Below are 26,852 nucleotides of genomic sequence, written 5' to 3'. Positions count from 1 at the left end.
TGGATAATTCCTCATTGAAAGGGAAGGGTTTTTTATGTGTAAGCTAGCTACTTTACAGCTGGTTCTCTGTGCAGTTGGCATGGTGCTGTTACGAGAGTGTTGTCAGGCTACTTTCCACAGACCAAAAACTCTTGTGTGGATGGCAGTGGTTTTTGAAGACAGAGAGAAGTGGAAGATTGTCAGTTTGAATCCCACTACAGCCCAGGATCACTAGGCCTGGGCAATATATCGAGATTCAAGATGTATCTGTTTTGGCGATACAGAAAATTACAATATCGCCTACAGCAATATGTTCTTATTTTTTGTAATCAAAATACTAATTTTACAGATCAGCGCTTTTGCTACTTCACAGAACAGCATGAAAAGCACAGAAAGATGGATTTCTGAGTGCGTCCTAACTCAGACTTTCACCTAAACAAACCACACTACAGAACTCACTCACAAGTGCTGTCCCTTATTGGAGAAAAAGACAAAAGTGGTGCTTATTGTGAAGCTGTTTGTTCATAAATGAGCCTGTGTGGCATTTTGCATCAGCAAATATAACCCAGAATGGTCTTTCTGGTCAAACTTTATGAAGTTTTTTGTTGCCATTTTGAGAAATAATATCGAGATATGAATTTGGGTCCATATTACCCAGCCCTATACATCACCCACGTTACCTCCTATAGATGCATGAGTTTAAATGTGTATTCATATTCCTTCAGAATTATTGTGAAAGTCATGATAAAACATTTACAGACAAGCTTCGAGTGGGATAAAATATCTAAAACAAGCCAAAGCAAATGTCACTAGAATACTTGAACCAAGAGTTTGCAGACGGTAGAGTTTTATCATCCCACCTGCGTTAGGCACCACTATCACAACTTCAGGAAATGTTCTGATCCGTGTGTTTCTATCTGAGTTGTCAGAACACGATAATGCAGCGATCGCTCGAGCACATTTCTCACCGAGTGATTTCCATTTCCAGGAACATCCTGATTTTTTTACTTCGCTCTCATCAGCACCATTGCCTCACAGCGTTGCAAAACCGTCACAGTTGTGCTGTTAAATTTGGAGTCGTTGTAGTCATTCCTGTCTGCCCCTTTGACAACCATAAGCCTGACAGCTACGGTCATTATGGCTGGAGCGCCATCAGCCACTGAGGAGGAGCCAAACAAACAACACAGAGCCAACTGCAGGGGGAATGTGCCGTGCTGTGGAGATACGATTTGGATGCAAGACTTTTTCACAGGAAAGTGATTCCTGGCACTTTACTTTCGGAGTAGGTGGAAAAGGGAAAGCCGATTACACAGTCACTCAGCAGGTGTTTGTGTGAGTACGTGACTGTGCAAGTGTGTAAATAGGTGTGCACGCACCTGCGCACAAATGTGTTCTGGCAGAGTTGTGGCACAGTGAGGCGTGTGGTCAACCACAGCAGCCAGTAGGCATTTACTCTGTTTATCCTCAGTGAGAGAGAGAGTTATTGGCTAACAGCAGCTGCTCGGTGGACTTCGGCGCATAGTGACTCTTCATGACCCTTTATGTTATCCTGGCAGTGCCAAGCTTGGCTACCGCAGATGCAAAATATTGCTTTTCAAACTTCAAAACTTTCCTGCAGACTGTGTGTGCATCACTGCTACTCAATATGACTTGGAAAAGTATACAACCAGTCTGATGCAAGTGCAATCCTCTCCCACAATGCAAAAACATGTATTACCTCCGCCAAGGAGATAATATTTTCACTGGTGTTTATTCTGTTAGCAGGATTATATCAAAAGTGCTTAACAGATTTTTAAATAATATTAACCAAAATGGACCATATGCCACGAGAGAGTCCATTAAAATTTGGAAAAAGATTGGATCAATATACTGATTCTGGATCTGTTTCAAAAAGTCCCTATCTCTCATTGTTTAAAACAATCATATTAGTCTGGTGCGTTATGTCATTTTGGCCGTTTCTGTTGCCAACATTTCTTTTATAGTTTTTTTTTTTGGCTTAGTTGAGGTTCAAATAAGTCAGAAATCTTGAGGTTCAATTTTTCCCACCCCATTTTATATCACACTTGTTTTGTATACATTAATTGTATGCACGGTATAGAAATGACTTGCAGTGTGGAAATAATATATAAGTTATTCATTTGTTAATATATAAATGAAAATCATTCAAAATAAACCTTGAAATTGAATATTTTCTGGTGGCCATGTGAGATTTTCAAGATGGCAGCCACTCCATAATCATTTTAATATATACCATGACTTTACTTATAATCAAAAATATTGTTTTAGACACCAAGTTTATGACTTTATGTAACTTAGAACGGTCATTATGTGGCATATCAAATCTGGAGGTGGCCATTTTGAAAATGGTGTCCTAAAAAGGGAAAAATTCAACCCTGATATTTTAGGCTTATTTGACCCCTAAATAAGTCACCCCCTAAAAAACAAACAAACAAAATCATTTTGGCAAGAACTTTTAATTGTAGCCATATTTCGGACGCACCAGACTACAGTATATCTCTGTTCATAATTGACTGATCTTTTTAATATTGGACTCAGTTATGTCAGCTTGGTTCTTCATTTACTCGAGTGGCTTTTATCTGGATTGAATCAGGCATGCACATTTCATTGCCATTTTTCGGTGACAAAATGGGAGTGTCCATACATTTGGACCTATTGTATGGTTATTAAAGGGGACATATCATGGTTTTAAATCCTTCCTTTTTACATATAAATCATACAGTTGTGGTCTATATAAAGCGGAACTGCAATGCTTGGGTCTGAAATCCTCATTATTATAGCTCCACCCCTTTTCTACCCCTTTTCTGATGTGCTTCTAAGATCAACTCGTTTTGGTGCGGTCTCTTTAAATGCAAATGAGACACTTCATACCCCGCCCCCTCTTCAGGTGACACTCGGTTCAACTCCACCCTGCTCGGCCATTTTTGTAGTTTGATAGAAGAGATACGGCTATGTAGCGGCGCATAAACTTTTTATTCAGAGGTTATTTACAAAATGTCAACAACAGAAGACTTGTCCATCCAGCCTTACATGTTTGAGCCAGAGTCTGACCCAGCGGAGCGAGATGAAAATGAAGATGATGAACCTGCAGAACCCTAACAAGTGAGCTAACACAAGCACCGAGCTAACGCTAGCGCCAAGCTAACGTCACAAAATGTATTTTAATAGTCTTTTCAAAGACAAAAACGGCAAAATGAAATGACTAATGAAAACTTTAGACTTAAATTAAATCACGTAGGCCATATCATCAAGGATCTACAACGAGCACACAGCGCTAACATATGAAGTCTGAAGACGGTGCAACTGCTAATGCAAACAAAACAATGACAGGGACGTCTTATCATCACACTTTTTAGCGTTATTTACAGCTTACCGAAGTGCTCTGTTCGTCGTTTCCAAAGATAGAAGGAATTGAACCCTCAATCAGACAAAGTCTTTCGGCAAATCCTTCTTTATACTGGTGGAGGTTGCTGAAGCAGTCATCCCTGAAGTGCTTCGCGCACACAAAAATGACCTTACCCACAGATGTAGGTACATTTCCATAAAAAATAAAACTCAACCAGGCACTTTGAAAAGGTCCTGATGCTGGGAGACGGTGTAATTAAGCGTGTGGGTTACCACATCCAACAACCAAACATTTTGACTTATCCTCTCGTAACTTCGGCATCCTTGAGCTTGGACTACAAAATAAAAGCGAGAAATAAAAATGGCGGATTGCTTGAAGTGTTGGACCTGGAGTTGATGTACTAATTTGGCAGTTCCGCTGCAAATACTGTGATGTAATAGTTCAAAAAACGTAATAGAGAATAGAAAAATCAAAACAGATTGAAAAATATGAGCAAAACAGAATATAAAGATATCTACGGAGCACCTGAAGAGACTAATTTGATTTTTTCTGTACTTCTAAGCACTCTAAATATACAACAAAATGCATTTAAGGGCTAAAAAAGTGGATTTAGCATGATATGTCCCCTTTAATGGGAATACACATTTATTCCAAGCTTTTGAGGTGTGAATGATCAGGATCACTGACCCTGCCAATTTCGGGCAAAGAACATATTTGACCCCTAGCAGAGGTTCGTGCTCCTGTTTCAGATTCCTTTGATTATATAAACTAACTGCATAAGATGTATATGAATTAAAAGTTGACCTCCAAAGGCAGCTTTGTGTTTAGTGCTCACAGTTGATCTGCCTGATATGCCTGCCAAAAAACCAACAAAAAAAATGGGAATTCTAACGTCTAAAATGACTTATAGACATAAGAAATTCTATTCATAAAAACAGTTATCACCCCCAAAAAAACTGCATATGAACAAAAACTATTTCTTAAGAATTCAAATCTGATATAAGTACATGCACACTCACTCAAGATTTCCATCATGATTTTGGTAATTGTCCTAGGTGACTCCATCTGCAGGATTAATTGATCAAAAGTAATCGAATTACACTGCAGGTGAGTGGAGGCTCTCAGTGGCTGCCATGGCGACCCGGCTCTGTAATGGGATTGTGTGACAAGGGCGTCACAGCATCCTTAAAAATATATGAGCCACGGGAATTATGGGCATTAGTTACACAGAATTTCATGTTTGAATATTCATATTCAGTGGGTTCATTATTACAACAGAAACAAGCATTTCACTGAGATACTTTGGTGTACACAAAGATCTGTGTTCGATCCTAACAAACAGAACTGCTGGTTACTTACAGTATAATGCTATTAGGTGAAGATTGTTCAATAGATTGAGGTAAAGTAGTCCCTAAAACCTCTTTTTAAATGTATAAAATGTATTTTAAACAAAAGCATTGTGAGGTACAGTATTACTCAACATTCTACAGTATGCTGATGATTCGCAGATCTATTATTCTAAGATACAAATAAAACTGGTCCATAGATCTACACAGAAAAATCTACCAAAAAGTTTGGTAAAATTGAAAGTTAATGAATATTCATGATGAAAACAGAATATACATAAATTACTGAAATATTCTCGACTACATTTGGCTTTTTATCTTGAGATGTAGTAAATTCAGAAAAAACAATATGTCATCATAATTATTTACATTTGTTTCTCCAGAATATTTTTGCATATTTGTGCACCTATTGATAGCGGCCTTGCCAAACATGTGATAAACTCTTGCGTCCACTCTGTCAACACATCAATGTGATCATGTGCATGAGAACCCCGGAGTATCTGACGACAAGTCAACAAAGCAGGAAGATGAAGAGTTATGACGGGAGAGAAAGCACCAGCCCAGTGGGATGTATGTTTTTCAAGTGACAGAAAATATCAAAGTACTCCAGGACGATGGAGGAGTATCTGTCAAGCAGCTATGCAGATAGCAAGGTGATGGGAGGAGTAGGAGGGTTCTAGTTATACCCTCCACAAAGACAACAGCGATCTAATCAGGTGGAAAAAAAACAGATACGGAAATTATTTACCCCATGAAGAAAGGGTTAGAATCAGAATACTTTCAGGGGTGTTTGTTTGTTTGTTTGTTTTTCCTGTTAGCAGGATTACGTCAAAAGTACTCAACAGACTTTGAGCTATTTTGAACTAAAGATAGACCTTGTACCATGGAAGATTCCATTACATTTTGGAGGGGATCCGGATCAATATATTGATTCTGGATCAGTTTAAAAAATCAAAAAATTCCTAGAACTCTTCATTGGCTGAATGTTAATAATTATTATCCTGATTCGTAATTGACCTATCTTTTATAAAATGTCACTCTGTTATGTCGAGTTGGTTCAATTACCCTACCGAGGATCATTCAGATCAGATCCGGATTGCATATTTCATCATGATTTTTAGAAAAAAAAGTGGGGTGCCCATATATTTGGACCTACTGTATCATTATTAGTGGGTACAGAAAAAAAAAAATCTCTCATCATTGGTGAAATTTCCAAAACTCATATCTCAGTTCATATTGACTCATCTTTATTAAATTCGACTCCGGTATATCGGGTTGGTTCCTCAATAACCCCAACAAGTTTTATCGGAACGGATCTGGATTGCACATTTTGACGCAATTTTCCTTGATAAAATTGGGGTGCCCATACATCTCGACCTACTGTATCATGATCAATGAGGATAGAAATGACTTAGAAGCCTTTAAAGTGTGAATAATGAGGAACACTGATTCAGATAACTGCCAATATCTGACCAAGAGGAAATTTGGCGCTTGGCAGAAGTTTGCGCTCTCTGAGTGCTCTTGTCGTGGATAAAACTGTAGTACTTTTTTTTTGGCTTGTTCAAAGACCCATCTAGCGGTCTTTAAGAAACTACACACACCAACAAAAACCACTTAAGAACAAGACGATAACATAGTAATAAAGCCAAGAGGGAAAAAAATGATGATTGAGGACTGATGTGGCCACTATAGACGTATTGTTATCTTTGCTTCCTCTGCAGCAACAAGCAAATCTGCTTGTTTGTTGAGAAGAGAAGTGATGTCGGATAGCTTCCATTCACCTAACCGCCCCGTCATCAATTCTCTGTAAGTCCTGATGTATTTCCAGCTTTCTAACTTCACTCGTACTCAGGCATCTCGAAGCACTCACTCTAAGATATTCCTGGGTCTATTTAGCCTACTGAATAGGGAGATTAGTGCAGGAAAATAAGGTAGTGATTTCCTCTGTTTCCATTGACCCACAATCTGAGCTCAGGAGGAAGCCTGAAAGCAACACAAAGCCCACAGATTCTTCCTCGCTCTTCTCTATAACTCAGCTGCTCTGAACTAAGAACTCAAGCATCCTGGTAAACCCATTATTGCAGCAGATTGCCTCTTATTTCATATGAAACCATAAAAGAATGGCAGCAGCAGGAAGAAGTGTGTAAAGCTGACATAAAGTAAAGATGAGTATATCAGGCTGGTTAGATGCACAAAAGGAATACAAAATAACATCTTGAATTTCCATCCACACTTCATTTTGTTTATCCTGTTAATTCTTATTTGTTGCAACCAATCAGACGGCAACTTATAAATCAGTCACTTGGTTGTAAAGCTGACATCATCAAATAGCTGTTTTTGCGTTCAATGTTCAAGTCAAGGCAAGAGGTTCATCTGCAGAAATAACTAAGAAAATGGCCTTCGTTCAGGTTATTCAGCACGTAGTAGTGATTTTGGTCAGGCCAGTGTTTAATCGATAAGCCCAGGATTTCCTTATTTCTTATTCTGGCTTTCTTTCTGCTCTTCTTACACATAAGGGGTCAGTCAGTAGCAACTTCTCGACAGAGCAAAGCTTACAAGGACAAGAGGAAAACAAAGTGTGGAGAGGGAAGACCGCGCGAGGTATAGGAATCTAAAATAAGCGTTCTCATTGAGGATTCTTCTTGAAGTGCCTTTCGTAGAGAGTGGGCGGAGCTTGCCTCCAGTGGCTTCACGTTCAATCATGCCGACATCAATAGAGGACTGCTGTCTGACCCGATGTAAGACCCTCTCTGGGGAACAGCAGTGGTGGGAGGGGGATGTTTTTTCCTCTTTCATGTGCTTTCTAATGTCCTTACACAGAGGGATGTTCTTCATTTCTTGTGTTTGTTGTGAGATTGAATATAAAGTACACTGATTGCCGCATAAACACAATGGTCAGATCTCAGCTACAGGCAATAAAATTATTGTTTTCTGACTGACTTGAGGATCCTCCACTGAAAAGCCCAAAAAGAACATTTAGCCCAGCAATGCCAGGTCATCCTAAAAATGAGTCAGCTTCTTCAATGAGGACATAGTCTGTAAATAGGTTTGGAGTCTAAGGGTGCATTCACACCAACAGACCGTAGAGCGTTTTATACACTCTAGGATTCATTTGCTTGGATAATCTGCCTCGTTTGGGCAGCGTGAACACACAAAGTCTAGAGCAGATCAAACAGGTGAATCCTAGAGCGATTGTTTCTGCCTGTCTTGTAGCATTTCTAGTTGAAGTCTAGAGTGATTAGGAAGAATCAGAGATGACACACGCTTTGTGGGTGGTCAAGAGAACCTGCAACGGCACAAAATATGACTTTAAAATCAACAAAAGCACAGCAAATTGTAACTGCTTCATTGTTGAATTTTGTAAAAAAGTTTCTGCGCACTCTTTGACCTATAGACGAGAGCCTCTTCTTCGCGTTACTGCTTTTCTGCCTAGACAAGTCTCTACTCCATTTATGGCACCCTCAAGTGTTTGAAACTGTACCAAAAGCTGTTTGGTGCAGAGGAGAAGTTGTGCTCTGAATGCAAACCGAGCAAAGCCGAGTGTCGGACTAAACCAATGTGAAAACAGCCGAAGATTCTAAAAACGTTGCTTGTATTTCAGAACAGTTTAACAGACCTTATATTTATGTAAGGAAATTAAATGTTATCCATCTTCTAGAGGAGCCTGTCAAAGTCCCAAACCATTCGACCAACACAAATAATCAAAATCCCTACATGAAGTGAAGATTTTTGTTTCTGAAATGAAGATATACAATCCTCTTGCCATTGAAGTCAACAGGCTTCACTGCTTGTCTGGTCCTGGTAGAGTCTTACAGATGCACAACTAGAAAAGTCAAGACACTAAACCCAAAGAACATTACTTAAATAATGTTCTTAATGGTGAAAATGTCATGTAAATATTTAGCTGGCATGAACTCTAGCAGACCCTGTGATGCAGTTGAGGATAAAGTTAAATAAATGAATGAATAAATACAATCTCAGCCTTACACTCAACTGGGTTTTTGTGTGTTTTCTCCAACTGACACGAGGAGTGAATGTGTGTCTGTGTGTTTACCCTGTGATGTATTGGTGGCATGATTCAGATGAGTGGGGGCGTAAAAGTGGACTGGTCATGTTGGTTAGTAGTGTGAGGGAACAATGGAAAAATAATTAAAAGCTACATTTATTGTTAGATTAGAATTTAGCTAAGAAAGTACAGTAATTGTGATAAAATTTAATTAGAGAGTGTTCTGTTTTGGGGGTGTGCATTGCCATGAATGAATTGTTTTAACAAAAGGTAACCAACTGTAAATTCAAGTACCAAGATCAAAAACAAGTGATATGTTTATCAAACTGTCAATCTAAATTTTACAAAAAAGTTTTGCTTTTCCAACAGATTCTGATTGTGATTGCGTGTGGTTAAAAAGTAACCACATACATCTATAAAAGTGTCCAGTATGTTTCATAAAAATAAAGTGCAATCAACTTCTAAGCTAAAATGCATTGAGGACAAAGGTAGGTCTTATGTGGTGCTTAATTAAATGGTTTTTTCGTTAAAAAACTTAATTTCGTTACAATAATTGCGCAATGAAATATTGCGACATATCGACAAATCAATTCTTTTCTTACACCCTTAGTACTATAACTATTTGAGTAAGTGTATAAATGGTAAAAATGAAACATTTTTGCTTTAATATTTAACCTCAGGATAAAGTGGAGACTGAATGTATTTGGGATGATTTATTAGAGATCTTTTTGATCTCGTGAACCGTTGTGTTGCATTAGCTGCTCTTGTGTTGTTTTATTTTCGTTATAATTACTGTACCTTTTAGTGCAGCAAAGCTTTCACTTTCTCTGCTCACCTTTTCTCATGTGATTTTAAGATCCTGCTTCACGACGTTTCAAAGGATAAGACATTAAGCTCCATTTAGTTCATAAGAAAATGCTTTTTTTTTATGCAAAGTGCTGCTTCTTTTGTCATGTAAGACACTCGTTCAGGATTGGTTTCCCCTCTGGGAGACAGGGAGAGCCTCACACGCCCTCCTCTAGCTTGGTGGTACTGATTGCATGCATGTGAAGTGCAAGACAAGCTGGAGGGGGGAGAAGAAGAAGAAGAAGAAGAAGAAGACGGGCTTTGTGCTGACACAGCATACAGCACTGACTTTGTTTGGGTGTGTGTGTGGAGGCGCTGCCGTCGTTTCAGTGATTTCCAGCCGTTTGGCTGTCAGTGGCAGCGTTCAGGGGGATATCGTATGTCGCTGCAACACGAGCTCAGACAGAGGAAGTCAGGATTTCTCATTGAGCAAAAGCAATTGATCCAACAGTGTGTAATATAGCACATGGGGAGGGGGCAACTACTGGGTCACACTACCTCAGATGGAATTATAGGTGCCATATGTCCAAAGAATTTAATAAAAAAGTATAGTAGTTTAAAAAAAAAAAAAAAACATCATGTTTCTCTTCTTAGTTTCAGGAGTTTTTGTGCAGACAAGAAATAAATCCAGTAGAGGGAATAAAAACAAATAATGCACAAAAATTCAAGCACAAAAACAAGTGAACCAGTGGAGCAACAACATGAAAATACAGACAGCGTTTTTACAGGTTTTCTCTGCAAAATAAATGAGCATTTCAGAGTTTTTGTTGCACACAATTTGTCTGGTTTATATTTTATACGCAAAGTTTTCTGACCTGCTTTGATGAAGCGTCAGACCTGCAGGAATGGGTGTTGTAACCTTTTAAACAGGTATATTAAGGCTTTCTTTTGTTCAGGAAACTTATTTGGATCTCCTGACATGTTTCCACTGTCAACTGCCAGTCTTCCTCAGGGGCATCTGCTAAACTTTAATTTGTCTTCATGAAGAGATCAAAGTACATTTCCTTAACCATCCTATTAACATTGAGGTCAATTTGACCCCATTCAATGTTTATCATTCAAAAAGTAATACTTGAATAATTTTTTTGCTTCATATTTCATGACTTTCTATTTTGATGGGTATTTTTTTCAATGTGCTGAACACATATTGCACGCATTGGTTTTTCCTCTGAGGTCAATTTGACCCCAAGCCATTTCAGCTCCTCTCTCTCTTAAGAAATGTCTTCTAGGAAAAGATTTACTCTCAATGAGGTTTTGGAACAGCTTTCACAGTGAAAGTATCTGCATTTCCATTACCCTAGGAAATGCACAAAATTTAAATAGCCCAATAAAAACTGGCAATGGAAACACCCAAATTTTGAAAAAAGTTTTTACGCTGTTATAAGGAAGTTTTTCAGTTGTTCGATATTGAAATGTGTCGCAAAAGCGCCATGGAAACGCTTTTTCCGCAAATACATGTCACAGGACGTGACGTACGTGGTCACATGACCACTTCTCTCCGAGTAAACATGACGCTGTACGTGTGGACAGAAGGAGACCGGGACATTTCTTAGCATTATACTTAAAAAATGATCACTGCCACATTCGACAGTAAATAACAAAGGACTACGGAGTGTTATAATGAGGTTCTCCCTGTGCCAAAGTCTCGCGGGAGTTGCGAGGCTCCTGCCTAAAACAACGTTCAATGCTCAAAGCGCAAATATACTGTCGACATTTAGAAATATCGCTTTTGTTTTGCTAAAATCTGTCATGGAAACCCAGCTAGTGACGTAGAGGAGGTGTCTGAGACAGGGGATGGTGTCTGATGAGGATGAGAGTGTTGACCCAACAGCAGACACAATCCCTTCCAAAAATGCCTCCAAATGGAAAGACCAACCTCAATCAATATGGCCTGATGGTGGCGCTGCAGGAAAGGTCATATCATCACCACAACCAATAGGGTTCACACTCCTGTGGTCATTAATGTTATCAGTAAATTTGAGAAGATTTGGATGAAAACAATTCAAGATGAATAATTTCAAAGTTTGACCTGATGATGGCGCTAGAGAACAGGTCAATGGGGTTTAGTCAACAATTTTCTAAAAATCATTTTCTGGAGGCAAACATCCCTGGGGTCAGATTGACCCCAAGGGCAAAGTGTCTTCAGAATAATAGGAGGGTTAAAAATGTTGCCTGAATAAAAATAAAAATAAAACTTAACATATTCAAAATAAGACAAAATGAACTTGCCGGAATTATAAAACAAGTGCGTTGAAATGCGAAACCTTCCTATAGCCACGCTGTAAAGTGCATCAGCCTCCTGTCTGGAATGACTTCACAAGATGGCCTGTTCACTTCTCTCCAGTTTCACTACCATGAGGCCCAGATGCACTGCGTGGCACATCCTACTTTGGTGTGCTTTAAACCAAATAGCTTAGCTGCAGGAACAATGCAGCTAGTCTCACAAAAATCGTAAATGCTTAGTATTTAGTTGTAAAAAATGTGTGATTTCATTGTTCAGAGACAGCTGAGTGTTTACAACAATAACACAGAGCATCAAAAACTGAAGCAGGGACACCAACAGTCGGAGTTTTAATATTTGTTGATTGTCACATAAACTTTGCTTGTATTGTGACAGTTGTTAAAGCTACTTCGTTATACATCAAAACTGCCTCATTACTACCGTTACAAGCTCTGTTTACCACTGAGGCAGCACTTTGGAGATACATCACATCGCACACCAGTTCAGTCAGAAAGAATACATCTTAATTGAAAATATCCATGAAAGATTTCTGAATAAAAACATTGCTGGACAAACTCGTTCTACCTGTAAATGTGCTTTGTGGGCAAACAATATCTTGCAGTACCGTTATAATTCTAGTTATACGCTCATCCTGAGTTTACAAAATCTAAACCGTTCTAAGTGTAATAAATAGGAATACAAATTTTTTTGTTAAAGGGATCCTCCAATTGTTTTTATAAATGTGGCCTAAAACCTTTTAAATGTCCTTATTAGAAGATCTACGCCTAACAAAATGCATTATTTTGCACCATAGTTGTTTTATTAACTTTTAAAATTGTGACTACTTTACCATTTTAGAGCCTGTGTTCCGCCATATTGATGATGTCACACGGCCCCACTGCCTGTAAACATCCTATTGATTTCTATTGTGTTGAAGAAACACAAACCCTGAGGATAGAAGTTTTTTTTGGGTGGGAATCCTTCAACAGTCCATGTTTGTTAACGTCAGCCACCAGAGCGTGTCAGCGCACTGTTTAATAGAGAGTAAAGGTCCATTTGTAGAGCTCTTCTTCTCTGCATCATTGACTACTACAAAACTGCAGAGTGGGAACTGTTGCCCCCTCTGGTCGTAGGTAATTTTTTAGGTCACAATTGTTTTTATCCTCTTTCGGTAAACAAAAGAGGGTTACAATGACATCTTTTACTTTTCCTGATTATTTAAAAGCAACCAAAACCAACACAAGTTGGCATTTTGACCTAAAAAGCTGCTAAATGATCTAAAAAGTGGGCGGAATTTTTCGCTCTACTAGGAAACAACGGGATGTTTACAGGCAGTGGGGCCAAGTGACATCATCAATCATGTGATTTCAAAAAAGAAGTCCCATTTTTAAAAGTGAATAAAACAACTATGATGCAAAATAATGTTTTTTGTTCGGCATAGATGTTCTAATAAGGACATTTTAAATGTTTCAGACCACATTTGTAAAAACAGTGGAGGATCCCTTTAAGGATGCATTAGTGCAGTGAGTGGTGAGGATACCTGACTGTCCTGGTGGGGGGAATCCTGATTGGACCCTGGGGAGGAACAGCAGCACCGTCAGAACTCCTGCTCTGCTGCCCCAGCATGGCTCCATGGCTATGGGCTTTGGTACAGCCTGCACACACACATCCAGAAATCATCTGTTTATCACAATGGTGTGAGTCTGCAATGATGTAAAGACAAGTAAATCATGCATAGACTACAGGGAGACAGCTAATGGCAGTTTGTGGACAACAAAGTTGGAGATTGATTTGCACTGACAGATGTTGGAGCAGATAGAAAGTGTGTGTGTGTGTTTTATTCATAAAAGGCCACACAACACTTGTAAGCAGTACACAGCAGCCAGACAGTCTATTTGCATGATACTGCAAAGAACCAATGGCTCCAGCTGAGCCGTACAGATCCCTGCTGAGAGTAGCTCAGCTCCAGCTGGAGGAGGAGGCCTGCTGTGCCACTGATGGAGACTCTGCTAGGACACCATCTTGCTTGTCTCCACCAGGTCTGACACGTAGATGCTGATGTTTTTGGTCATACCTCAAAAAATTACTGCATGGGGGGAAAAGCATGGGAAATTTGCGATTCTCCAGATATTGTGCAATATACATTGAATTTGTGTATTTAGATATCTGAGATACGTGAGTTGATTTATCTACAACTGAATTATTTGGTAATCTGGACAGCAATTTATGTTTTTTCTGTTTTTTCAACTTTCTCCTGCAGGCCAAATTTGATGGTCTAAAGGGTCAGATTTGTGCTGTAGGGCTCCGTTGTATGTGACATTACATGATTATGTTTTTAAGTGTGCAGGAATAGGGGGTACATGGCTTCAAGTTAAATGTCAGAAGGGGTACGGGACTGTGAAAAGTTTGGGAACGACTGTCTTAGATCAATAAATCAAACATCTTTTCCTACAAAAATAAAGGAAAGAGTTTGAACTTACAGCTTGAAAGTTTGTTTTAGTTCAGTGGTTCCCAAACTGGGGTACTTGAACAACTCTCAGGAAACACAGAAACATTTTTCAGTTTATTTTTTAACATTATAGATTTTTTGCACACAGACCTTTTTCTCATCCATCAATAATAATTTGTGACAGAACTCTTTAAATTACACCAAAAGGTGAAATTCAAATTCTAAAACAAGCAAAACATCAGAAATAAATAAAAAGACCTAAATTCAAGGTTAATGTTGGACCATTAAGTTCTGCACGTCACGATTACTTCATATTTTTCATGCTGCTTGGAAGGAATTTCAAACCATTTTAAATTGAAAGTTAATTCCCAAACCAAACCCTTACCTTCTAAACCAGAACCTTTACCAATTCCCCCAGTCATAATCAGGTGCGGTGGTCAAGGCCTCTGATTTTTCTGATGTTCGCGTTGGAACACATTAAACAAATAATAAATTAACGTGAAATTTTCACAATAACCCGTGATGTTAGGGTTGGGCATCCATCAGATATACAGTCTTACTGTCTGTAAGAACATCCAGGCTCTAGGATAGTGTTTCCTTTCATGGAGGAGGAAGTCATTGTGATATTGATGAAGTTTGACCTCTACCATAGTTGACCACAGAGGTCACCAATGACTGACCCTGTTTACTGCTGGGGTCTGTAGGGAGAAGAGATACAGACACCACTGTCACTTCTATTTATTTCACTTCTAATGTTAACTAGTGGCTTATTGCAGTAACTATTGCTATGTAGCTTAAACCAGTTTGTATTTAAACATGGACTCTTTTCATTCATCTTGTGAATTGGAATTAAAATAAAGATTTGAGATGATATTTGTTACGTATCCACAAATCAACAATGCACCTGTACTGGAAATCTATCAATAAAAGCAAGGAACGTCTGTGTGCGTGTGGAGCGCATATCTCCCTGACGCGGTGTCTGTTCGACCTGAAACTTTTTGAAGAGCTTGCACATGACCTCATGGTGTACATCCATTATTTTTGACTTATTTGGTGATTACGTTTCAAAACGTTTATTTTCATTTTATTTTGAAATCACCGCGGATTCAACGTGGGTTACACCGGACGGAGGGTTAGACCAGAGAGGGGGGAGGTTTGAGCCGCAATCACACTGATATACTAGCAAAGCTCTCAAGTCTTGCGCGTTGGGCGTGAGACGCATTTCAACCTGACGTGAGTCACGGAGTATGTGCATACCTGATGTGTGTGTGTGTGTGTGTGTGAACCCACGTAAGAGAGATGGAGAAAGTCCGACACGGCAACTCAGACAGGTAGCGAGTGCACACACGCGGCTGATGCGCAACAACACCTTAACACCTACAATAAACAGCACTAACCAAAATATCACACACACACAAAAGATAAGCACCCCTGCCCTAACAAATATTAAATGCTAAATAAATAGTTTTATTTGTACAAAATCATGTGTCTTTTATCAGATTCTACTTAAATCGCCACATTGGTGCAAATTTTATTCATCAATTTATCATGTGCATGTCCCATAGAATTAAACCAGGGAAATCGCACACGCTATTTTACTTTGCATCCGCAAATATACAGTACTCCTTTATAGCACTACAGAGTACAGAGTATGTACACATCTTTGTACATCCAACCTTCAAACACTCATTTGGCCATAATTGACAACTCTACTTAAGCTCCCACATGAATACATACTTCCGACAGGCACTGTACTAGATATATTAAACTTGTCGAGGAAACAAGTATGGACGCCCGTGTGTAATCGCACACACACATACACACACTTCAGTGCTAATAGGTTTAAGTGGTGGAGCGTGAAGCATAATTAGAGACCAGAGGCTCTTTTGTTTGTTTAGTGTTTTCAGAGTGTCAGGAAATGATGAATCTACCACTAACTAGAAACACAAACACACAAATGACTTTTTAAGTCCGACGCCCAATAAAACACATAATTTTCCGTCAATCAAGACAATAAGATGACAAATTATTATAACGTAAATGATCAACAGGTGTTTCTTTGTCTTTAAACATCTGATGTTTCCATCACTGAAACATCTAACGTGTATTCACCGCTGTCTCAGACTATAAACCACATCAGTGTATGTTGTTGTTTATTAAACCAGTTTGTTTGTGTGGTTATAACACAGTATCCTCTTTGATTTTTCAGGCAAGTAAGCTTAGAGAAAAACACAGCACACACTCTTAAAGTTAAAAAGTGTTTACAAGGGACAATTTCCTGTAGGAAATGACTCGTTCACTGAAAATAAAACCCTTAACATCAGAATAAAGGAAATAGAGAGGTGACATGCATGGGAAATTCATTAAAGTAGGTGAACTGAGTCGAGTAATAGCAAAGACTCAATAAAACAGCCAGGTGCATACAATTGCTGCACTTGGTTGTCACAAAAAAAAGGAAAGTTAGAAAGTTACAATCTATAGACATCACCACTTCATACAATAAAACAGTAAAGCTGCTGGAGACAATTTTTTATATTTTTTATCAGATAAAGACATTGTGTAGGCCTCATAGATCAATAAATCTAAGATGATTTGCTCAAAAAAAAAAAAGATATGAAAGGTTGAAATTTCCGCTCAAAAGTGTTTTTCATCTCCACACTGTTATTGGCCACGTTTACATGGGAGCTTTACATCCTCTTTAAAGCAGAATAAAAGTTAATTCCTCTTTAAACTGACCATGTAAACACTTAATTCCTAATGCTAACTTAATTCCAAATTAAACTTAAATCTGATTTAAGTGGCTGCATTATTCAGATTTTAATTCCGAATTACATAATTCCTCTTTCTTGTAACACACAGACTTATTAAACACACACGGACCTCGGTAAACACGGTAAATGGAACATGCGGTGGAGTAAATGCGTCCCTGTACTGCATGTACAGGCTGTAATATCACCAATTTTATAATTGTAGCTGTTGTTAGAGCTACTATCTTTACCAGAGATGGTGATTGTTTTCCAGAGGTTCACTGGGCTTTTTACCAGTGATTAGTTCCTTTCTCTCTTCTGCTCCGCGGTCCAAACTGAAACCGTGTGTTATTGTCCAGCTGCTACAATCAAAAGAAAAGTGAAAACAGTTCTCATGTGTGGTGTTCTGTGTTGTGGTCGACAATAAAAGGATTGTTGTGTGTTTTTCCCGATAGACGTGATACGTCATGTTCACCCACTGAATTATATACAGCCAAATAAACCAGTTTTCCATGTAAACCTCAATTCGGGAATGACTATTTCCATGTAAACACAAAGCACTTTAATTCAGAATGATTTCATTCAGAATAACTCAATTCCGATATAAAAAACATCATGTAACCGTGGCCAGTGTTTGAAAAAATTGGCACACTGCATTGTGGGATGTGGAGTCTTATAGACTGATTCCTTCCTTAATGTGACTTGTGTTGTTTCGCTAGAAATTTTTTTTGTTCTATTTTGATCTCTGACCACGACTCTATATATTTCATTTTCTCATGTATAGCTCCCTTAATATAAGTTTATTATATTTCACTCAGAGACATTTAATTTGGGCTGGATTCTGACCTTTCTGTGGAAACCTCAAAATAACTTCCACCATTGTTTTTTTTTCACAACTTTCAGTCATTGAAAACATAGTGAAATGTGTTGGGAAGTCACTTTGGCAGAGGTTTTGTTTCTTTTGGCAAACACAAGATACACACACAATATATCTATGAGATTCCATTTCCCAGAATGCAATGCACCAAACTTTTCCAACAATGTCAATAAAAGAATGTTTACAGTGGAGATTAAACAAACTTTTGAGTGGCAATTTCAACGTTTTAAATAGATTTTTGAGCAAATAATCTTCTAATTATTGATCTATGAGGCGAACACTTTGTCTTTATCTGACAGCAGCTCAGAGACTCCAGGACGAGAGGTGATATATCCAAACTAATACTTTAAACTAATAGCTCGGTCATCAAACCTTCTTCTTCTGATGCTGAAGGACTTTTCAACTGGATCGAACAATTCCATTTGTGCAACAACTGATCAAAACCTTTCAGACGTGCACGAGTGATGATGTGCAGAGTGTGCAGTTAATTAGCAGGGTTGGTCCCTCACTGCATCACAAAGGCTATTTACAGGCTGCTCTGCAAAAATGACTGATCTAGCAGCACAGCACAGCGCTGAGTGTGTGTGTGTGTGTGTGTGTGTGTGTGTGATGCCTATAGAAGCTTATTCTGGCAGCTTTCCCAAACTAATCAAAGTAAGTGAGAAAGGCAAGGGGTGAGGGCTTGGTGTCAGGTAAAAATGAACATGGGGGGGCGGTCAGTGGAGGTCACAGAGGAGCTGGAGGTGGGTGAAGCACAGCTGGATGTTTAGGTAAACGCTAAAATGCTGCTGAGCTGTCCGTCGCTGTGGGGTAAAAGCTTTCTCAGCTGACAACAACCAAGCAGAGGCGTGGCCCTGCTTTTATTTATGACTAAATATCAAATGTCACTTAAGCCAAGACAACACTTTGTGCTGACTCGGGGCAATGCTGATGCTGAAATTGGCTTCTTGGCATTACTGAGTCATTTGAGTCCGTCACTCTGTGGAGAATTACTGGAAATCTTCCAGAATGATTGTAGAGTCTAAAGCAAGCTGCAGAAAAGAATGGAGGTTCCCCTTTATGTAATTAAAAGTAAAGTTTCTCACAATAAATACAATTTGATAACAATTTATTTCCTCTGCCATAGAGGTAATGTTTTCACTGGCGTCTAGTTGTTTGTTTGTTTGTCTGTTAGCAGGATTACGTTAAAGGCACTTCATGGATTGTGACTAAATATTACCCAAAGAAAGAACTTTGAGCATGGAAGATTCCATTGAATTTTGAAGAACATCTGGATCAATATACTGATTCTGGATCAGTTTAAAAAATCCATATCTGTCAAAAATTCAGATCTTGGTTCATAATTGAACAATCTTATGTTGGGTTTTCAATTACTAAACCAAGTTGCATCCAGATTTGATGTGAATTGCGCATTTCATTGAGATTTATCGAGAAAATGAATTGGACCCACTGTATCATCATTAACTCATTCATTGCCAGCCATTTTCAGAGCAGCCAACCCCATATTGCCAGGCGTTTTAAATGACTTTCACTGATTTTTAAAAACCCACAGAATATTTTGTACTATGACATTTCCAATAGAAAATCGAATTTAAAGCAATGGTACCCACCTTTATTCCTGATAGTTTTAATTTTAATTTGTTTTATTTAATATTTTTAATTATCTGTTTAAGCACTTTGTAACCCTGTTTTTCTAAATTCTATATAAATAAAGATTAGTATTACTTTATACTGTATATTATTGTATCTAAGAAGTTTGACAGTTTTCAAGTTCAATGAGAAACTGCAAAAGAAAATAACTGGTTCCACCGTGCACTAATGTTAACTATTTGTATTGGTGTGACATCACTCAGGTTAGTGAGCGTTGCATGACGCCAGCTAAACGCTACATGTTTATTGGTGTGGAAGTGAATCACAAATCCAATCCTTGAGATGTTTTTCTTATTCTTCACCGTCTTCAGCCTACTTGCATCACAACAGCTCTGACCACAAAGCAGAAGAACTGCCTTCAAAGAAAAACTCAGGCAAGGGCACACTTTCCGTCTGTCTTTTTTCATTCATTCATCACAACAACAAAAACACTAAAAAAAAAACAACACAGGGGAAAGAAAGGACAATTCAAGGATGTTCCAGCTGAAAAAGAGAAGGCATTTCACCAAAGTTTCAGTCTCATCTTTTTTCATTCTTTCATCTCTCCTCAGCATCTTTTTATCGCTCCCATCTTCTTTTGTTACATTTTCCTTCTCAGCACAGATTATGCAACAGATATATTTTTAGTTTTGTTCCTGCGTGATCAATTGAGACATAAAGTAAGTAAAGAGTAGGTGAAAGAAATGAATAAACATCCTCCTAATAACTAATAACAACTAGAATATTATAGAAGTAAGGATGCAGGTGCTGGCCCAAGTCATTTAACACTGCATTAGCCTAGCATTAGTATTAGACTAGCATTAACATTATATTACATTAGCATTAGCATAAACCTAATATTAGCATTAGTTAGCATTTGCCTATCAGCAGCAATATTAGCTTAGCATTAAAATTAATTAACATTAGCACTAGCTAGCATTACCGTTAGCATTTACTAGCATTAAAATTTTAACATTAACATTAGTCTAGCATTTGCTTAATATTAGCATTCACTAGCATTTGCCTAACATTAGCATTTGCCTAACAACAGCATTTTGTTTGCAAGGATTTTTAGATAAAACTGACTGCAGTTAAATAGCTGTAGGTCAAACACAGTTGAACATACAGAAAAGTTAAAGATTACAGTTGAAAGAAAGCTGAATGTTTTAAAAGTCAAAATCTGTTGAAGAATGTCTGTTACATTTTAAAACGCTGAAATTCTCAATCAAAATGAATGAAGAAAAATGATGAATGCTGAATTTTTTTGACATCTTTGACGATATCTTGATTGTCAAAATGGGACAAACGCTGAAGGAGTTGAAACGCTCCAAAATTCTGGGACGGAATAAAACAACAGTCGTGAGGATTAACATCTGCTTAGTTGAAACAGTTTTTTTCCCCCAAAAAAGCTTATTTATAACTACCATTTACTGAGATACTCTCAGTGGCACTTCTGACACGAATTACTCCCTGGGTGGGCAACCTCACTGAGAAGCGTTTAACTCACACGTATGGTGCACTGCGTCGTAGCAAATGACTTCAAATCCGCTCTTTTCTGAAGGGGCTCTCGCTGCCTGCGCTCGAGGCCGCACACAAACCGCGCGCTGACGTCTCTAGGTGTTTGGACACCTTTGGGTGACGTGGCGGTGGATGTTGAGGTGTTTGTGTGTTTCAAACACACCTCGACATCCTCATAATTTATGAGTCATTTATAAAAGTAATGATTTTGTTTTGTTTTTTTTCTCGTGCTGCCCCCTAGAGATTGGTGCCTTGGGCGGCGGCCCATGTTGCCCATATCAAAAACCGCCACTGGCTACTCTGAACGTGGAAAGTTAATTGAATCTCTATGTAAGATGTTTTCAAACAAACATGCAATAAAGATGTTGATATTATCTGTTCATCTGTGGAGCTTTGTTCCTCACATCTTTGTTCAAATCGCTGTAAGCCCCCAGGCGTGATCTCCAAACAAAGAAAGATCCCTGATAGGCTCATCGGCTTCATTTCACACCCATTAACACTTCTGTGTTTAAAGCCAAGATGAACGTACACGCGTATGTGTGTGTGCATGTTTTGGTGTTGTTTCATGAAACAAGGAAGCCTCTTTTCAAAGTGAGTTTCAGTCTTTCATCTACAGCAAGCGTTTTAAACATACTTTAGGCCAAATACAGACCAGTTTGATCTCAAGTGGACCAAAAACAAGACATTTCAACATAATTCTGCCCTATAAATATATGTAAATTAATGGAAGTTACAGACAACATCAAATCTTTAAATTTCATTCCGTTCGTGACCAAGTTTGATTAAATTTGGGCAAAATTTGTGGAATAATTTCAATCAAATCGCAGCATTATTGATTTGCAATAAAAAATGACTGCCATCATGAGATAAAAGTGTGGGTAAAACTGTGAGCCCTGCAAATATTGTGGACTTTCATTGAATGTATGTATTTGGAAGGGCTAAGATATCTACAACTGAATAACTTGGTATTTTTACATAATGATTGATGTTTCTTGTAAATTTGACTTTATCCTGCGGGCCAAATTTGATGTTCTAAAGGGCCAAAATTGGCCCCCGGGCCTGAAATCTACTTTGGGTTTTAGAAGTAGGAAATGACCTGATGAGAATAGCTAGTAAATACTGAGTAAATCACCCTCTGCTGATGAACACAATGTTAAAAAAGATGACAGCTTACTCATATATAAAGTTTTTCAGTGTTGATGTCTATTTGCATCTTAATTACAAATGAAAAAAGTCACAAACATACAGTATCTAAGTAACGCTAAAGAGTGCAAACACCTCTGAGCTCAGATCACTGTTCCATGGACTGATGAGAAAACAAAAGACTTTTCAGAGTGAGTGTTGGAATGTCATATTGACAGTCATGAGGATGATTATGGAAAAAATACATAGAGGAAATCACTATCCTCCTTGAAATACCTGAAATTTATCAATCTATGAGGTCTATGCTATATCTATATCAGGTATAAAACAAAAGTCTGTTATCGTCTCCAGCAGCTTTTAACTCCACATAGTATAAACAATTCTACAATAAATGTTGGACATTTTCAAAACTGCTTAATAGTTCATTAGATTACATAGTTAGTTTGGTTTGGTCACCATTCATCTTTGAATGTATTAAAATAACTAGAAAATATTCCAATCAGAGTAATTTTAATCTGACATCAACAGTAATTTTATGATCAGAGAAAAAAAAGGCATAAATTTGTTTTGATACTTGACTTTTTTATTCTATAATGTTTTGTCAAGGTTGAATGACTTTGAAAAATCAGTCAGGAGTGACAAACAACAACAGTATATAGCCAACAACAACAACAACAAACAATTTAAAGGTCATTACTGTCTGCCTTCCTCAAACACAAAAGTCTTGGCATGGTTTGAGTGGCTTTGAACCAACAATGACTGGTCTCCATTGCAAACCGATGCACACACTCATGCATGGTAACATGTACACAAAGCCACGCTCTAGAACTGCTGAGGTGTGAAGAGGATGACGCCGCCTCCTCTTCATCACACCCTCCTTAGCCCATTAGTCCCACCATCCATGACCACCCCTGTGGGCTGGAAAATTGTCACGTCCAATCCCCTTTCTCCATTCACACCACCTTTTGTCCACTTCTCCCAGTCTGTCTTTATCTGCTGCTGTTCTCCCCAGGGAGTCTGACTGCTCACAGAGCCACACACACTGTTGACTGTGCATCGATGTGAGAAAAAACCCACAATGAATGTAAATCTAAAGCACAAATGTAACAGGAAAATGTTCGAGCTCTCCTTTTCATTGTATTCATTATAATCTGTTTATACAGCATATACATTTTGCAATAAGCTCTCTATTAAAGCAAGGAACGTCTGTGTGTGTGTGTGTGTGTGTGTGTGGCGCATATCTCCCTGACGCAGTGTCTGTTCAACCTCAAACATTTTCAACCGCATGCACATGGTCCCATGGTGTGCATGTATTATTTTGGACTTATTTAGTGTTGCAATATGTTTATTTTAATTTTCTTTAGCCTGGACGGCACATTCATGTTTACTCAGAAATGAAACCTATTCAAGTTTAGGAACATATAAGACTTCATTTAGGTTTTTAATATCCAAAAAATTGAGAAATTAGCAATGATCATAGCAATGTCCTTTTTTTTATAATTCAAAAATAAGTTTGTTTTTTTATTCTACCCTAATGTTTGAAAAATAGCAGGAATATTTCTTAAAATATTCCAGGTATTGCGATAAATGCTTGTTCATGTGGATCTTGTTGGGTTCTGGACTCTATTTTTTTGTTAAGCGCTTTGAGGTTACTTTGTTGTAATTTGTGCTATATAAATAAAATTGAATTGAATTGAATTTTTAAAAAAATAAGTTTTTTTCAAACCTTTTCTGTTGCGCCCCACCAAAATTTAAGGTTTTCACCCCCATCCCAACTACATTTTTACAAAATAGGTCAAAATGTTTGACTATTCTGCAATCAGAACATTAATAATAATATGAAATTATAAAACCTTTCCTTCTCGTATGAACATTAGTTTTTATTTTTGCTAAAAAGTCCAGCTGTTGTTGTGGTTTTTATGATAAGTCAAGTCTCGTCAGCCGAGGTCGTAACAAAGGCCATTTAGTTTTCAGGGTTCTCAGTGGGCTTTTTCTTTCTTTTATTTGGCACAGTTTGAACTACAATGAAACATAATAATGTCAACAGTGGACAGACATTGACAGAAATGAATACACTTCAGAGGCATGCCAGGGAACAAAACAAGGGGTTTGAAGAAAACGGCTCCTGATGTAATATTTAAACTTTAACTAAAGAAGAAAAAAAATACTAATAATAAAATCAAGACAAAAAAATAGGAACAACAAAACAGCAAAAATTTGAAAAGTTTGTAAAACGGTTGTAACTCAGAACAAAGAAGCTAAATGTGCTTTACTTTGAAATCAAAGATCTACCTTGGTTTGAAGAAGCTTGTAGGCTTTGAGAGTAAGAAGAAGTAAAAAGTTCAATAAAAAGAACATTTGCAACATCTGAATACATGTTGTGGTACTGTCATGGTCAGTGCTTGTTTTGCACGTTACTGTTTAAAGGTTCCCTGTCATGCTATTTTTCACCCATCTCCATTTGTTCTAAGAGCCCCAAAACATAGTATTTGAGGTTTATTTTCGCAAACTCGCCTGTTTTCCAGAGTTTTAGCCTCTGAAAAGTCACTTTCTGAGCAACTCTACACAAACAGGCTGATTTGTGGCCTACTTATGCATATTCATTAGTGGGCGTGTCTATAGACGGGACACTGTCTTCCTCCTCCCCGCACAGTGACACGGTCCCACCCACTCCGTAGCTGAGCTCATGCTGCTTTATAAACACGAGACAGAGCATGGGGGCGGGGCGTTCGCTGGTACATACTCTACATAGACTGTAGAAAATACATACATAGCGCTGCGCAAAGGACGCTGAAATGCTCACCTTCGTGGGAGTGTCTGTTTACATGTCAATCACGGCAAAGAGCTTCCTGGAGGCGTGGCTTCTCCAGCTCAATGCCGCGTCAAATTCGTCAAAGTGTGAACGCGTCATCAAATTGTAGCGAGGTGTCTGGGCTCACCCTGCAGTAAGAAAGGAGCAAATCACCCTCTAACTGACGATTGAGGGAATCAATGAAAAAAACACTTTGGCCATGTGTATGAAGCCCTAATAGCACTTTATCATGTTTAAAGAACAGAAACATGGGTCATTTAATATACGCCTGGGCTTTTTGAAACTAAACCAATAAACTCAGAACAATACTAAACTCAATGAAAACAAAAGCAAAATGTTGAACACAGATCAATGGGAATGCACAGTAGGTACAGTATGTGTGAATATTACCTTAACTGCTCACTAGTGCAGTTTGTGGATTTCTAAAACTACCTTTAAAATATTCTCACTAAGGCAGGTTGACACATTTGGGTGTTTTTTTTTATCTATTAAATACATATGTATAAAAAAGCAAATCCCATTGAGCTCTGAAACTTAAGGAGATTTGCTGGTATAAAGTGGTATCTTCATCCCTGTAATCAGATGGATCAAAAAGGAGAAATGTTGTGTCATCTCTCCTCTACCTCCTCTTTTCTCTCTGTTAAAGGCTGGTGAACACACTGTGTGGACACACTGGTGTGTCTGTGACAGCCTTAAGCAAACCCTCTTCTCCTCCAGCTTCATCCTGACAGCTCAATGCTATTTTATTCAACATATAAGAAAACCCTGGGAGTTTAGATAAGGAAGGGGGGGGAGAGAAAAAAGAAGACAAGCCTGAAGATGCCAACAGCAGAGGGAGGATGAGGAGTGTGAGGCAACGAGACGGAAGATGAAGGTGGAGCAGGAGGATAAAACCAGAAATGGGCTGGTGGAGAGGAAAGAAAACCTGTCAGGGAGAGAGGAGGAGGAGGAGGATGATATGGGAGGAGCAGAAGAGATGAAGAAAAGCAAAAAGGGGAAGGTAAAAACAAAAATGGATAAAAGCAAGAAATGGTAAGAGAGAGAGAGAGAGAGAGAGAGAGAGAGAGAGAGAGAGAGAGAGAGAGAGAGAGAGAGAGAGCAGCTCAGACATTCAGGATGAAGAAAGGAAAAAAGAACATTTACAAAAATCAGCAGCGTGTACAAAGAAAGAGAGAAAAAAAGAACAAAAGTTTGGTGAAGATTAATGACGCTGCCTGTACGGTAGAAAACCTTAGAGTGTGACCCTTAACTTGGAGTTTGCCTGAGCTTGAATGGGCCTGTTTTGTTTTTTTTTTACTTACTTAAAAATGTGAAGGGCTTTTTCAAAACAATGTTTTAGGAGCTGCACAATTACCCAAATGTATGCAGTTATGGATTGATTCCTTCTTCCTAATATCTTATTCTGCTGTTAGTCTGAAATCCACTACATCTGCCTTCTCATTAATTCACACAAATGAGAAGAACATCTCATTAAAATACTGGGTTTGAAGATTTTGGCTGTTAGTGTTGTATTGTGTTGAATGCTGCTTCACTGTTGTCTATGATATGATATTATATTATATTCCCCCACACTTTGATTCTCTGTTTAGCCATTTCTGCATCAGTTTACCCGTTTCATCGTCCTTCCTTCTATAGATGACTTTACTGACTATTAAACATCCCCGGGATGCTACCAAACATGCTAAAAAGGGTTAATAGGGTAAAATATGTTAATAATGCTTAAGATGATTTACAAAAGCCGGGAGGGTTACTATAGAATAACGTGAAATGAAGTCGGAAGATTGTCTGTTAGCTAAACTGCTAGACACATAGCGAACTGTTTTATTTGGAAAAATAACGATATGGTCCCAAAACATGTAAGTGAGGGATTCGTTTGTGTCATATACTGTAGTTATTTCTATTTCAACCAGCCTTG

The 26,852-nt window shown here is 38.3% G+C and overlaps 1 protein-coding gene across 1 annotated transcript in view; it reads right to left on the bottom strand.

The window, feature by feature from the left end:
* Window positions 1-26,852, bottom strand: part of atrnl1a (attractin-like 1a) — a 230,695-nt gene that overhangs the window by 3,982 nt on the left and 199,861 nt on the right. The window contains exon 29 of the mRNA XM_028469441.1: window positions 13,303-13,417. Within this exon, the coding sequence (XP_028325242.1) occupies window positions 13,303-13,417 (115 nt within the window). The remainder of the gene's footprint in view (window positions 1-13,302; window positions 13,418-26,852) is intronic.

This window comes from Gouania willdenowi, chromosome 15 (genome assembly GCF_900634775.1).
Source record: "Gouania willdenowi chromosome 15, fGouWil2.1, whole genome shotgun sequence".
Classification (NCBI taxonomy): Eukaryota; Metazoa; Chordata; class Actinopteri; order Blenniiformes; family Gobiesocidae; genus Gouania; species Gouania willdenowi.
Note: the sequence above shows the minus strand (reverse complement) of the source record. Positions and strands in the feature narration are given on the sequence as shown.